This window comes from Vanessa tameamea, chromosome 10, assembly GCF_037043105.1.
Source record: "Vanessa tameamea isolate UH-Manoa-2023 chromosome 10, ilVanTame1 primary haplotype, whole genome shotgun sequence".
Classification (NCBI taxonomy): Eukaryota; Metazoa; Arthropoda; class Insecta; order Lepidoptera; family Nymphalidae; genus Vanessa; species Vanessa tameamea.
In genome coordinates this window covers 4,608,432-4,624,464 of record NC_087318.1, presented here as the reverse complement: position 1 = coordinate 4,624,464, position 16,033 = coordinate 4,608,432, and the positions used below count along the sequence as shown (strand labels likewise).

At 32.7% G+C, this 16,033-nt stretch overlaps 1 protein-coding gene across 2 annotated transcripts in view; it reads right to left on the bottom strand.

Annotated features, from left to right (window-relative positions):
- Positions 1 to 2,390: 2,390 nt before the first annotated feature.
- Positions 2,391 to 16,033, bottom strand: part of LOC113404436 (pituitary homeobox homolog Ptx1) — a 45,621-nt gene continuing 31,978 nt past the window's right edge. The window contains exons 4-5 of one of the 2 annotated variants that reach the window (XM_064216048.1): positions 14,066 to 14,319; positions 2,391 to 4,336 (exon numbers count right to left, since the gene is read on the bottom strand). In XM_064216048.1, coding sequence (XP_064072118.1) covers positions 3,743 to 4,336; positions 14,066 to 14,319 — 848 coding nt within the window. In that variant the 3' untranslated portion in view covers positions 2,391 to 3,742. The remainder of the gene's footprint in view (positions 4,337 to 14,065; positions 14,320 to 16,033) is intronic. The other variant, XM_026645321.2, reaches the window with a different exon arrangement.

The window sequence follows — 16,033 nt, the reverse complement described above, 5'->3', positions numbered from 1 at the left end:
CTCATGCTCACCCTTCTTCCTTCTATTCTAAATCCACTGTTAAATGTATTCAACAGTGGAATTTTCTTCCTCTTAATTTAAGACTTCCTAAGTCTCACATGTATTTTGAATGCCATCTAAAACAAACGCCTTTTGTCGCTAGATATGCCATAATTATTTATTTGGTATATGTATGTATTATGATTATTAACTATATTATACAGTGAAAGTGTACAATTCCAAACCACGGCAACTACGATTAGTCCTATACCCAAAGGTTGTCTTAAAGGGACCGCCATTGTACAATATCCTTAGCTTTATTTATAACTGTTCTTTTATAATAAGACAATAAAGAGTATTTGTATTGTATTCGTTTGAATTTTATTCGTCAAAAAGTTACCGAATCGTATTGGATCGAAGATTTAATTATAATAGTTTGTGGGTTAAGAATTTAATTTACGGCTCTATACCTATAATAGAACATTCTTACTCGGTTTCGTAACAATTTATAAAATCTTATAAAATACTAATGAAAGAGATAGTGTATGTTGCTATTAAATAGCTCTCTCAATTTCGCGGGTGACACTTTTTTTTTATTTTATGTTTATATTTTTTAATGTATTGCTATTATAAAAAATCATTACGGCAAAATCATAATTACGTTAGGTGATTTCTCCACAGCTAGCTTGGCCGATACATTTATGTGTTTTAATTTATTCGAAATTGTTGCCACAAATTAAAAGTTTCGGTTTATTTTTCGGGCAACAATATTAATGAAATGATTCGGAGTAATATATATATATACAAATAAACCAGGCTTTAAATTGCCATTGTTTTACCTATTGATATATTTTGTATTTGTTAAATCGGTTTAATTCTTTAACTTCTATTAGGACCATATCATATTAGTATAAAGTAGTAAAATTGTCTACGTCTAAATCCAATTGTCAATAATTAGATCCATATCAAAGTTTTGGATAACGACGGAGTGTCTGTATGATCATTGTCCATTGGAGCTAATAATGAACTTTCGTGTAATTCTAAAAAGATCACTCAAACTTTTGGCTATGTAATATTACAATTTAATAAGTTTGACAAAATAAAAAAAAAGCAAAAATTTTACTCTTCTATATTTTCCTTGTTTTTTAAAATAATAAACATTTATTATTTATAATACTAAAAAAAGCAAATGAAGATGTTTGGAATGATCATAGTTGACAAATTAAAATATAATTAATTATAACTATTATACTATAATTATATGATAAATGTTTATATATTTTATCATTGAGTAATGACTACATATAGATTTATACTTTTACACCTTGTTCCTTTAATATGGCAAAACTTTAGATACATTCCGTCATAATAAATATATTTATAGATAAATAATTTTGTTTTTTTTTGTCTTGCAAAACCAAAGCACACAGAAACACAGCGACTTACGATTTAGTCTGAAATTAAGTCTCTCGTTATGAAACATGAGTAAATAAAATACTAGAATATTTTCCAGCTCAAACAAACCATCTTGGTTATTTCATTGTATTTCTTAATTAAATTAAAATTAAAATATTTTTTAATATTATATTTTTAAATTTGAAATTAGTTTTATAAATCATTTAATTGTACTTGATTAATAAATAAAGCAACAGTTTGTTTCCTACAACCTTAAATAATGTTGTAAATTCCTCTACGTCAAAAATATAACCCGGTATATAACATTATTAAAGTATTAAGTAAAAGAATGGCTTACTACTACTACAAAAAAATGCTAGAGATGATCAGTATGATCAAAGATACACTATCTGTTGTAGTGGTGGCACCCTGAGTTATATTATGAATTATTGTGACATTAAATTGTAATCGTAGAAAAGAGTCGTGAAATAAAACGATTCCAGTACTCGGTGATATTTTTTTTATTATGACTAGAGGTTTTTTAAGTTACAAAACAATCAGTTATCCGTTAAATACATTTACAAAATAATGCGAAACAACTTAGTTCGTATATATTTTGTTTGATATGTATAAAATGAAAACCTCGAATTATTACATTTTGAATAATTATTTACATTATAATCTTTACAATTACATAATTAGGCACACAGAAGTAGGTTTTACTAATTCGTGTTAATTTATTCTAACTATTCTCTGGAATAATAGCGCTATGAAATGGTCAATTCGATTCAATTTATTCATTCCAATAACAATTATCATTCAAACAATGATACATTTTTATTTGAAATTATTTTATAATCAGTAGGTTATTTTCTTTGGAACAACATAAATACAATTAATAAACAAACATTACTTTTATATTGTGACAGTTTTATAATAAATATATTTTTGTAATGATTGATATTATCGATTTGTTATATATTTCTTATTTGGTTTGTATATCATGTTGTAGTAATTTTAATTACTATGACATGTTTTATATTAGAAATGCGCTTAGATTTCAAAGAATAATTAGTCTTTGTCGTTCTAATGACAATAAAATTCAACCGCTACATAGATACAAATATTTACAATTTAATTGGAAGATAATAAATATTAAGTACTCGTATTAATAATGAGATCTTGGTTACATTAATCTCATTCAAAGGTCTGCATCTTTTTAAATACTTCAGTAAAAGGTTCTTCCACTGTCATTAATTTACAGCGTATGTTTGAAATCAAAAAGATACTATACAAGAAGTAAAAGTATATTTACAATATCAGCATATATGTTTTACATTTCAGTGTGTGCATGTCAGTCTTTTATGTTTCTCATTGATAACATTGAAGAAAACTACATACACTTTTATATAGGAACAAACTTAAAAAAATATATATATGTTTTCTTACCACAGTGGAAGATCACCTTTATAAACATTTTCAAAACACCCTTAGTGTTCTTTCAATTTATATTAAAATATAAAATAATGGTATTTTTTACTAAGACTTTGGTTTGTTTAATTAAGTATATTTACATGTAAGTTAAATAATTATTCTGTATGATTATTATTTTCACATCGTTTTTATATTGCATTATTTACGACGGGGCTCGACCTTTAAAGTTTAAACGTTTTGAAGAGAAAAATCTTAATATTTTTAAATTGATGAAAAATATTTAAAAATCAACTGATAAAGTATTTACAGTGTCATAAATGAATTGATTTATTTTTAATTTTGTGTGGAATATTGTAACATCGATCGGGAGATGTCTTAAAATATAAATTAATACTTATTAAAATAATTTGAAAATACCTCTCTATCATTGAGGTGAATGTCACCAAATGCATTTTAACATATTATATAATTATAAATTTCAAATAACAGAACTTTACACTACAATTAAATGCTTCGAAATAAAGTAAATTTTGTAAAAATAAATAACCTAAATATATTTACAACGAACGCCGTCAAGGTACACAATTGAAAAAAATCTTATATTAATCTACATACATTTAAGCTTGTAAAAATTGCACACATCGCTTTGGTATACGTACATACATAGCTACATATTTACAAAATAATGTCTAGAACGAATCGTTTAGTTTTTATTGCCCGTAGTTTCGTAACCTATCATATGGGATCTCACGTAATGAGGTCGAGCGAAGTCCCCGATGTCGACTCATTAGTCGAACCATTCCCAGAGGTGGCGGTAAAGGCCGTGCGCGTGCGCGGCGCTGGAATGCGCCCGCGCCGGCGGCGACTAGGAAGCGCGTGCGGCTGCGAGTAACGGCGCTGGCGATCGCGTCTCGTCTCGGCCGCGGGCCTCGTCTCAAAGCACGCGGTCCGACACGCCCACCCCGCCCGCCGCGTACTGACATGCAGACAACGGGGCTGACCCTGCACGCGACACAGGTGACACTGTGCCGTATCCGCTACTAAAACCAGATGAGTGTTGCTTCGCCTTCAGTCGGAGGGATGCGATAGATGACGACATCGCCGGGCATGGCTCCGCACGGTACATACTATAAGGATTCGGTGGTGCCGTGTACGGACATGGCGCTACTCCGCCACCGACACTGGCAGAACCGCCTACGCCACCCATGCCACCTCCGCCAACTCCGCCCATTGACGTCGCGGTATTGAAACAGTTTACAGAACCTTGATGATGGCTCGCAGGGACGACAGAGCCCAGTGGATTGACTGGCCATGGAAAGCTTTTAGTACCAAGCGGACTAGGTACTTTCGCCGCCCAGTTATTGTAAGGGTAAGACGAATACAACGCATCCGTATCTGGAAACGGTTGCATTAGACCGTTAAACTGCGTACTAAAACCATTCTTGAAATCTGCAGCGGCGGCGGCAGCTGCGTTCATGGCGTTTCTTTCGCGTTTCCGCCATTTAGCTCTCCGGTTTTTGAACCACACCTGTAACAAAATTGCTTATTATTTTCAAATTTTAAAATTAAGCCGTAACTGGCTACAAAAGTTTTGACCGGATTCAGAATCTGAACACGGACTTCGTTGCGTGGGGCCCCATTAACTTTACTCATTACGAAGTTGACAGAAAGACGCGCAGCATCGGCGTATTCGAACCACGTAGTTACGGAGGAGGCGAGGACCCCGCCCGACCGCAGCCAACGACCCGTCTAATTGCGGTCGCGAAATGAAGATAAACGAGCATCGCGATTGGACGGGGCGCCTCTGCATCGCCGCTCGCCAGGAACGCGCTCTAGCCACAATAAATGAGCGGTCGACGGAACATACCACGAAGCCTTCGCTGAATCGATGTTGTTATTTAGCGGAGGCCGAAGCCAAAGGCGGAGTGACGCGCGATAAGTCGCCGTGAGCACAGATAACGCGCGCGCTGATGTATGGCCGCGTTCGTCAGCGAGCGATCGATCGCCGACGACACCTCCGCGATAAATTGCGCAATCCACGTAGCGACTGCAATAAATATTGTGCCGGCAGCGGTATTTGTCTCACTCACTGTGGCGTGTTCACCCAGCCGAAACGGTAAATAATACCCTCTTTCCTCGGTTAAGTGAACATAAACGGTCGTTTCCACCCCATATACGAGCGTTTATTTTTCGAAACATAAATTTCACAAATTCAGGTGGACGAGTATTTTGGCATACAGGTAAACCAACAGATATATTATTACCTAATTTTTGTTTTTATGTTTGAACTACTACTTTTCAAAAGTAAACCAGAAAGTAGAGCAATTTACATATTACATACGTTTTTTTCTTCATGTTACCGATGAACGGGTGAAAATAGCTCTACAGAAACATTAGGGTGTTCAATAATGACAGCGGAATGATATTTATTTAGGTGCACATATGTGGAAATAATTTCCATTATTTGAATAGCGGGCAGCGCAGCGGGGCGTAGGAGACCGGAGGGTCGCGATATTGCGACGGGGCTAATCCTTTAAATATATTATTGTAGGATGTTGAGGCTGTCCTCCGACAGGCATAAGGGGAGAAAGTTTTTAATGTTTCCGAAATCGATACTAATGTTTGTCTTACAGTTCTTCTAGCGCCCCACTTTAAAACACGTTAAGTAAATTAAAATGACTATTAACCGTTTAAAATGAATGTGCTTTAATTTTGAAAACGAAAACAATGATGATATTTTATTGTTCGCTGGTTAACTAAACATAATACATTTCTAAGCCAATAACCACATTTAAATTATGAACAGTGCTTTTTACTTTATTTTAAATCATTTACTTATTAATCAAATCAAATCAAATCAAAATATACTTTATTCAAGTAGGCTTTTACAAGAACTTTTAAATCGTCATTTAACAAACTATTTAAAGTAAAGCTACCACCGGTTCGGAATGTAGATTCTCCCGAGAAGAACCGGCAAGAAACTCAGTAGTTACTCTTTTTCAACGTCTAAAAATACAGTCAATTTAGTTAAATACAATTATAAACATAACATAATCAGCCTGTAAATTTCCCACTGCTGGGCTAAGGCCTCCTCTCCCGTTGAGGAGAAGGTATGGAGCATATTCCACCACGCTGCTCCAATGCGGGTTGGTGGAATACACATGTGGCAGAATTTCGTTGAAATTAGACACATGCAGGTTTCCTCACGATGTTTCCCTTCACCGCCGAGCACGAGATGAATTATAAACACAAATTAAGCACATGAAAATTCAGTGGTGCCTGCCTGGGTTTGAACCCGAAATCATCGGTTAAGATGCACGCGTTCTAATCACTGGGCCATCTCGGCTCACAATTATATATGTATGTTATATCTCCCGCCTGGAAGTCAACAGGCATTAACTCTACGCTTTTTTATCATCAATATAATCTTGTATCGAATAATATGCCTTCTTTACTATATTTTTTACAAATGACTTGAATCTATGAAACGGTAAAGTTAAAAATCTCTGCGGAATTTTATTATAGAAGCGGATACCTTGCCCTTATTAACAATTCTTACTTAGACTTAGGAATAGAAAAAATAGGCTTAATTAGAAATTACAAATTAGAAAAAAGTACATTAGAGGTTTCTTTTAAGTGCAATATTTTTAAGTTTTCCTCAGGCTACGCGTCAAAAAAAATATGAAAACCAATAATTCCTCTAATTACCGTTTTTCTTTGTATTTTAATTGCATGTAATTTGGATAATAATTTAATTAATGTGAATTTGAATAATTAATCCCACTCTTATAGGGAATATGTAGACTTATTATTATTTGAGTATTAACTCATAAAACGTAAAAATCTCAAAATGTAAATTATAAAAGCTATACAAGATAAATTAAAAAAATGTTAGCGTGATATTTTGAATGTATTTTAGTTGCAAAGTATGTGGAATGCAGTGTCGAGTACTGCTACATTTTTTCATTTTCAAATGTAGATATGAATCCACTCAGTTTTCTTTAATAAACATTTAACTCTTACGTGCTTAGTACTCTTTAGTAATCAATTAACTTCCACGTAAAGCGCCATAGATAGAACACGTAAAATACAGTACAAGGATATTATCATTATAACAATTTTAACAAGAAAAAAAAAGCATCAGTGTTTTCGGGGATACTGTGGCATCGGGTTATCATGCGGGGCGCGTAGGGCAAGATTAATGCGTCCCATCACCGCTAATACCTTCATCGACCCTGACAGCGACTATGTCTTACGTCGGTTTTCTAGCGAAACAATCCACTTATATATGTACATAACATTTAATTTTGCTCTTACTTTTTTGTGTAAATAAATAACCTATAGGTTTGAATGTACGTATGCGTAATGTAAGAGCTGTAATGTCAAAACCAAATATTTTTTTTGTTTCTTCACTTGATTTTTTTTTTTAAAGATTAATTTTTTTGCAGTTTTTTAATGATTTCTAAAAATAAAGCTTTGTCTATTTGCCGTTTTTTCCGTATATAGCAGTATTTGCAAAGTAAATATATAAATAAAAAACAGTTACACCTAAAACAAAGAAAAATGTCACAACTATTACGGAGCGTAAAATGTATTACGTATTATTTGAAGGCAGTCTATAAATCTGAATAACAAATGAAATATGAAGTTATATCAAACTTTACAAAAACATTAGTCTCATTGTCCGCATAATAAACGCCACAGTGAAAGATGCGACCGCACTATGCGAATAATAAACCTATTTTACGGTCAGCGGGAGCAGGGTTGCTAAATTGACTTAAATTTAAATTAAACTAGAATCACAGTTTTATTAGTGTCATCAATCAAATGACGGTCTATCAGAACCGGTGCTCTTAGATCCTTGGTAAAGGATTATAGTATATATTACCCTAGTAACTGAGGCTATAATACTGTAATTTGATTTACTTTGCCACTATTCGCAAGTCAAATAAACATGGGCTCGAATAAATGGATATGAACCAGGGTTTGACACGTGCGGAATTTAGGGTTGTCACATGTTTGCTTAGGATAAAATATTTGATAAATATTTTATTTGTCGCCATGAATCGTAAGTATTTTTTATAGTAAGTAAGTACAATTACGCCACCTGATGGTAAGTGGTCACCACTGCCCGTAGACATTGGCGCTGCAGGAAATATTAAACATTCCCTTCATAGCCAATGTGCCACAAACCTTGGGGACTAAGATGTTATATCCCTTATGCCTTTAATTACATCGAATCTCTCACGCTTCGAACCTGACCCCATCAATACTAAGTATTACTTTTTGGTGGTAGAATATGTATACCTATTTCCATTTATATGCTATACCCATTTTAATTTAGTTTCATTTATTTATATTGTAGAACTTCCAACTGTGATAGCCCTCGCGTTATTAAATGCACCCTGCAGAGAAGAGATCTACTTCCTCAATCGGAGACGGAAAAGGACAATTTCGCGCCTCCAACTATTATTACATCTCATTTTTAACATATCTGAATCGTTTTGTCTCCGAAATTTAAATTTTTAGCCGTAATAAAGATATTTCAACTATTTACATATGAAAATTATAATTGGTTTTGTATTATGTATTTTAGCGATATTTAAAGAATAACCCCTTTTTCTGCAACGTATTTTTTGTGAGTGGGACGCCTTGTCTTTTTCGATACGCCTGAACATAAGTATGCAAAGTTTCATGATGGTCGATTAATAAGTTAAACGTATCAAACAAACTGCCTATTCCATTGTAATATTAGAAAGGATTTAAATAAATTGGTGTAGTGGTTCGTTTACAGAGCTACAGATCCTAAATTGCGGCTTGAATGTGAAATATTAAATACCTAATTCGATTTTTCTGCCATTAAATTTTCAGTAAATTTTCAGTACAAGCCAGGAGTTACAATTTCGTGTCTGGGATAACATTTAAACAAACTAGTTGCTCTTTCGTCTGATATCTCTACGGTCTTGAGAGATTATCGTCCTATTAGACTATGTGACGTGTAGTCGTCGTGTACAATATACGGTCAGGTCAAGTGAAGTGAAGCTACTGTAAGGACTTGCGTGTGTTAGATGTAATTCTATAACACGTGAAATTGCGTATATCGACTTTTTCAATTGAGGTTGCATTAAAACAGTATAGTGGAATACGATCTAAACTTTCTCCCTCCCATCTCCTTAAGAGGTAATTAGGACTTTAGGCTATTACTCCTAATGTCCGTTTTCAAGTATCTATATATACTTAGTCATTATATTATTATTACTATATCACTAAAAAATATTTTGTAAATTCAAAGCAGTAAATTAAATTGTAATCCTGGTATATATTACTAATAATACGTTCTAGTGTATTAAACAACTCAAATTTGATCTAGAATATTTGTTCGACAATATTTCTCTACCCACAAACGAACTTGTTATGACTCCTATTTACTAACAATGAAAACATAGCGTCAATAAATAGAGATTATGTGTGATTACAAAATATATAAGACATCGTCGGTCGAAACCAACGCAATTCATTGAAATAAATTCATCGATAAATCCGGACGAGATCTAACCGATCAAAACACTCAACATTCGGTCTATCAAAACAGGAGGAGGATATCAGTTAGACATTCAGTATTCTAGAAGCTTACCTCGCTACATTTACAATACATTTCCAATAATAAACTCTATTACATTAATATAAAGTGCAGTTTACAATAGCGTAATTTTGTTGGCAGTATTTGCAGTAACAAATAAATTTGAAATCAGCATCCTTAACATGCATGAACTACCCAACACAGGAATTGATACTTTGTTCTATTTTGTTTCGACTGTGTCTTATTTAATATCGATCTTCATTTGAACATGACAAGATAATTATGAGATTATAACTTTTTCATAGAAAAGCTTAGATTATTTTTTAATTTAAGATTCGACGTTTTGATTTCTGTACTTAAGGATTATTTAAATCTGTAAAAATGGAATTTCTTGCAGCATTATTTCATCTTAATATTCTTCGAGCAATGCCTGGGGCTTACTGGGAACCAAGCCGATCCTATTCCATACAAGTTAATTCAGTTTGTGAGGAGATGAGAATGTGGTCAGGCGATTTTCACCATTTCGTTGGTTTAAATGAATTAGTCGATATTATAACCTGTTTACTTAATCAATCTTAAACATTGTATACGTGTATTTAGAAACCTTTCGAAAACCACTCAAAAAGCACATAATCAAAATTTGAGTCTCGTAACAGGGACATTTTGTTTCAATTCCAAACATCAAACCGATTATGATTGGCAATTTGTATACTTAAAAATAAACGACGAATCAAATTGACTTCAATAAAATTTCAAAACCAGCTCGTGGAAGGTCACAAGCTGGTATATTCAAACTGTGTTACTCGAAATCGATTGTTCGTTACAAAATCGCGTTAGAAAAAAAGGTTGGTTCGCTAAACTGTGTGCGAGCATCGACAGGCGACATGCTCTAAAAGCATTGTAAAATACCGGACTAGAGCGGTCCACGTAAAATAAATAATGTTACGTGCCGCCTGCCCTGTCGACGGATGCGTAACTGAACTTTTTTACCAGCACTAAAATGTTTTCGCGTCTTACGCAAATAGTTGGTTAGGTAGAAACGAACCAATTTTACTCAGCAGTTTTTGCATATAGTATCTCTAAAACAAAGTTGTTATATATTTATTTTTAATACTGATCGTCATTGCTAGTGATGTGTATAATAAATTCATATTTGGACGATACCGTCCATCTGTTTAATAAATCTTTATGTTTAATTTTTTTTTTTTAAATGTTACTAATTTACGATACATACGCTTTAAAAGGACGTATAGCACCGAGTTTTACGTTCAGAACATTTATTTAGACCACGACAAGTCGATTTAGAACAGACAATTAAGGCTATATGTATATTTATACATATATATATATATATATATATATGTATATTTATACATATATATATATATATATATATAATATGGTTTTGAGTCATAGTGGTTTAAGTTTCTAACTCACTTGTTTTTTATCTGACTACGATTTAAAACGACAATTAAATCTGTGACACAGGCAGGGTACTGCGTTAACACATGTTTTTATACAAATGTAAAAAAACTCTACTAAATCGTATTGGTTCACAGCTTTACTTGCGTCCATTATGACTGAAAAAAATTACAGACAATTAACATACAGTCTTTTTATTCGTTTTCAGTTGATAGTCTGAGAGGTATGAATAAATCATGAAGTTACATGCAACACTACATGCGCGCATGGTGACAAATGTTAATAGTTTCTTACTGTCCATTACTCACCACACGATCGATCGTAAATAAATTTTACTCCAATTCAAATATCTGTCATGAAAAGGCAGTTAAATGCAACTCTTTCAATATAAGTACAGTCTAACTTAGCTTATTTATTATTTTTAATCAGCCACCAAAATAAAAATACTAAAAAAAACTGAGTACGAAAACGTGAAAAAGTTTATAAAGAAATAATCCATGCGTTAATACAGTCGTCATCCCTGTCAACAGAACATACGAATTGTGACACAAAAATTACTAGTATTTGTATCAGGATCGATGGGTTAATACTCTGTCACGGAATACGATACGTTTGTAGCGAATGAAACGTGCCGGGAGTCGTTTCACGGACGATTGCCTTGACGGCTAGACCCATTTGCGTTTTCTCAGAACGTTGGGAGCAATTTTCGTTGATACGCATTGAAAAACATCATTTTAGTTGTACAACACTGTTTTGGATGTTATTATAGACCTTAGTGTAATAAAAAAAAAACGAATTATAATAATCGTAATTTCTACCGCATCGATCGCTCTTCTACGTTCTATATAATTATTATAATATCTTTAACTTCATATTACAAACATTAATTTATGTGGAATTAATTTTGTTACTATAATTTATTTGTATAAAATATATGTTAATGTATCAGTTTTTCAAATAATTTGGTGATCAGTTAAAGAGCTTCACTTCTTCATACGGTATTGTTTTCTTAACAGAATTAGTACGGGGCATAGTTAACTGTAATTTATGTTAATTTCTGAGATTATATGTGGTAATGTGTGAGCTTTACTATGTGGTTTACTATGAGATTTTTGAAACTTCTCTGTAAGAGATTAAGAATTAATTAATTTTCGTTACACTATAATGTTGTAATGTTGAATAGTGCAGTGATATAAAACTTTAATGGTCCTGTGTGCAGTGGATACTGAGTGTTTTTGGATCATTTAGAGCGAATATTTATGTAACCATCGGTGTTGTTTAAAGATAAACATCTTTATTATATTTGTATTAACTGCTAAATATACGATATCCGCAAAATTATTTCAACGAAAGTCTGAATCAGACCAAAATGTTACCGAAACAGTAGCAGAGGAAGAATTTATGAATAAGAAACTAAATATATGAAGGTATGTAAATATTTGAATTAAACGATAACGCATGGTCCGAAGTGTCACTCGTAATTTGCAAGTGTGGTAAAGAAAACATCATATTAACATATCATATTTTAAGAGCCAATAAGCAGGCAATGACCCTAATGAGTGGGTAACAAAAATAATGTCGGGCGATTTATCGGTGCGCGCGCGCACAGATTTATTGGAGAGATGCGCAGACGAGCGCACGCTAATCCCCGCGTCAGGGCTGTCACGTGCTTAAAATATGTCTGAATTAGATTTTGTGCTCCATTCTATTTTTTTTATGTCAACTGTCTATAAGTTAATGTTTGCATTTAAAAAAGGTGATGTACAGCTTCATAAATGAAAAAATAAATATGAGCTAATAAAAGCAATTCAAAACATTTTTAATATATTTTTAAATAGATATATCATTATCAAATAATGTATGATAATTTTGTATTGATAACGAATATATATTTAGAGAATAATGTTGAAATATTTTGATAGAGGTTTTATTTAACATTGATGGCAATAGATACAGATTTTCAAATGCAAAACATAAAAAAGGATTTATATTAAATTACAGGAAATTTTCAAAAAAAGTTTATACCTAAGTAAATATATCATTATTATTTTTTAATTCATAAAAGAAGTGATAATACATAAAATATATATATATTTTTAATTTTATCTAAATTATAAATTGTTTTATGTTGTTATAAAAGTAAACAGACTTTCATATCAACTGTTATTTTAATAATGTTATTGTCTTAAGCATTACAATTAAATTATTGACAACCCTACTAACAAGGAGAAATAACGTTTTAAAGAGCACATGCGGTCTTTCAGTACAGACTGCTACGACTCGAAATTAATATCTAACACTTGAAATGTACCGGTATCATCTCTGAATATATCGATTTACACATATCTGCAAAGGCAAATAGCTATATGATCAACAGTACATAGCTATATATATACTTTATCACAATTTATATAGAAATAAGGTAAACATGACAATCTTCTAAATGTAGTCGTACTGTATTTTGCATAAATACGTTTATTCAAATTTAATAAACATTTGGGATGATGACAACTTCGAAAGACAAAGTAATCGAAATCTCTTATGTTACATAACTGATATCTACACTATACTACAGATAAAACGGAATGCATTTCTCTAAATTAAGCGCTATCAAACGACACGAGTGATCATAAATAACCTTATATTACTGATTTTCTCCCATTAAAAAAACCATCGTAAACTTCTTTACAGTGTCTCTAATGTGACATTAACAAGAATTTGCTGAAATAGCACGTTTCGGAGCTTAAGACTATGACATTAACACTCCACATTGCGAAGAAACCGAAAAATATTCTACGTATTCAGAACATTGTAAATAGTACAAGCCGAGTAGAACCGCAGAATCTCTAACAGGGCCTTCCAAAACTATTGACAGTGTGTGGATGCGATCACATTTAAGCCGTGGATTATGAAAAGACCGAAATAGACGGTTCAAATCCTTAAGGATTAAAGGATTTCGTGTTCCGTTCGACGGTGAGCTACAAAAATATATCGAATGCGCGCCGGATGCAACGATTAGTATAAACATCTCGCTCGTTAATATTGTGATACACCTTCAGTATCTGTGAGACAATAACTGGCCTCGTGTCGATTGTGCAAACTATTTAACACAATTTAGTCGGGCCATAAAAAATTGAGACCCTTGTACTAATAATGAAATATATATAAATATTTTTGAGCTTTTCCATTGGATAAGTATTACTATTACATATTAATATAACATTATTTTAAATATAATGGACGAATTCAACTCACCCTAACTCGTGCTTCTGTAAGGTTAGTCCACATTGCGATCTCCTCGCGTGTGGACATGTCAGGATAGCGGTTTCTCGCAAACGTCGCCTCAAGCTCCTGTAACTGCTGACTGGTGAAGTGCGTGCGCTGCCGTCGCTGTCTCTTGTTTTTCTTGTCGCCTTTGTCGTCTAGAGGCTCATCGGGGCCCACGCCAGGCGTTGTCGACTCCGTCTTGATAGTCGGCTCTGTCAGAGGACGACCTAGGAATGATGACACTACTATAAATCGACAAATAATTAAACGAATTTATATTTATCCTTTAAAATATTGGGATACAATTAATATAAGAAGTGAGACGGTATTTTTACGTTATATTCATTAAATTTCAATGCTTTTTTTGTCTATTTATTTAATATAATTGTACTTTATATATAACTAATTTCAGCCTGTGGTTTCGCCCGCGTGGGAGGGTGGGTTTTCAGTATATCTAACAATGTGTATGCAAAATTTCATGGTGATCGGTTGAGTAGTTAAGCCATAAAGGCGTAACAAACAAACACCCACCTTCGTATTTATAATATTAGTTCGCTTAGTTATTTTAGTTAAATTGTATCCTACCTATATATACTATCTATAACTAGAAAAACTAAAAGATTAAATCATTGCAATTGTTTTAAACAACAATATACAAACAGCTATAGAATATATCTATATGTATGCTCGTACCAACTGGAATTCAAATGCATTACGTTCTCAAAGCACGCCCCACATCACATTTCGTACGTTTATTCAAATATGTAACTGCTGGTCCTAGAGAGACTGCGTCACAATGTTTATTTAAAGAAAACTTTATATTTATTATAAAGATTAATATTGCTTTCACATAACTAAATGCAATTCAGTTGACAAATCTACTGAAGATTCATAAGTATGTATGTAGCATATACATTTATGCTTTACTGACTTTTCTATGAAAATTTAAGAGATCTACAAAGATTTCGAGTTCGTTTCAATTCAAAAAATTCTCTTCGACTAGGTCTACATTATATATTCGTTTTGAAACTATAATAATCTGCCATAATTAGAAGTGTATTATATCAAACTGATTAGTAATTTTGTGTGAATTCGGAATAAAAACCAACAATCAAATCTTACCTCTATTTATTATTACTATGATATAATAATAATTATGTAATTTCGTTTTAATAAATCATAAGCGATTAAGTTGTTTGCTCAAATCAATATACTCTATGTATTTAAAGAAATGAAGTGCCATGTAATCCTTTGTAGGTTATAATTTAATCTTTACTAAAGTGAAGTTTATGTTACGTAAAAATCGTATTTATAGTTCGAAATATCTATGTCACAAATCCGCGAAGTGACACTTAAAATACGGCATAATAAACTCAAATGTTACCACAGGATAAAAATAATTTCAACTGCTTACAAATGAAAAATATTGAATCATGACCGACGGTAGCGCGCCGCTAATACTAAGGATTAGGCGCAGGCGCACCCAACTTTTACGACGCAGCTGTAAATTCGTTGTTCTCAATGATCGACGTCACACCATAAAGTAATTTATGACAAAGATAATAAATCTATCTTTTTTTTCGTATTGTCTATTTTTATTTAAAAGGGTATCAATCGTTTATATAAATAATCATTAAAATTGTATGCATTTAATGTGAAGTAGGTAATTGTATATTTTTGTCGAGTTATCAAATTAATTATCTAATTCTAAGAACTAAATCACATTTACCGTCAAAAACAACGTTTCAATATCAATCATATTATTATGAAAATCGTCGACTGAAAACACGAAACATGAGTTCTTTGACCAACTTCCATGGCCGTTTTTATTTTCGAACTGTGCCTTGCTTTTTGACATACCGGCCTTGATAACGTCTCCATTTGGTAGGGCGAGTAGTGAGTACTGAGATTTAAATAGGAGGTTCATAGTACACTTAAGGGCTCAACAGATGCATG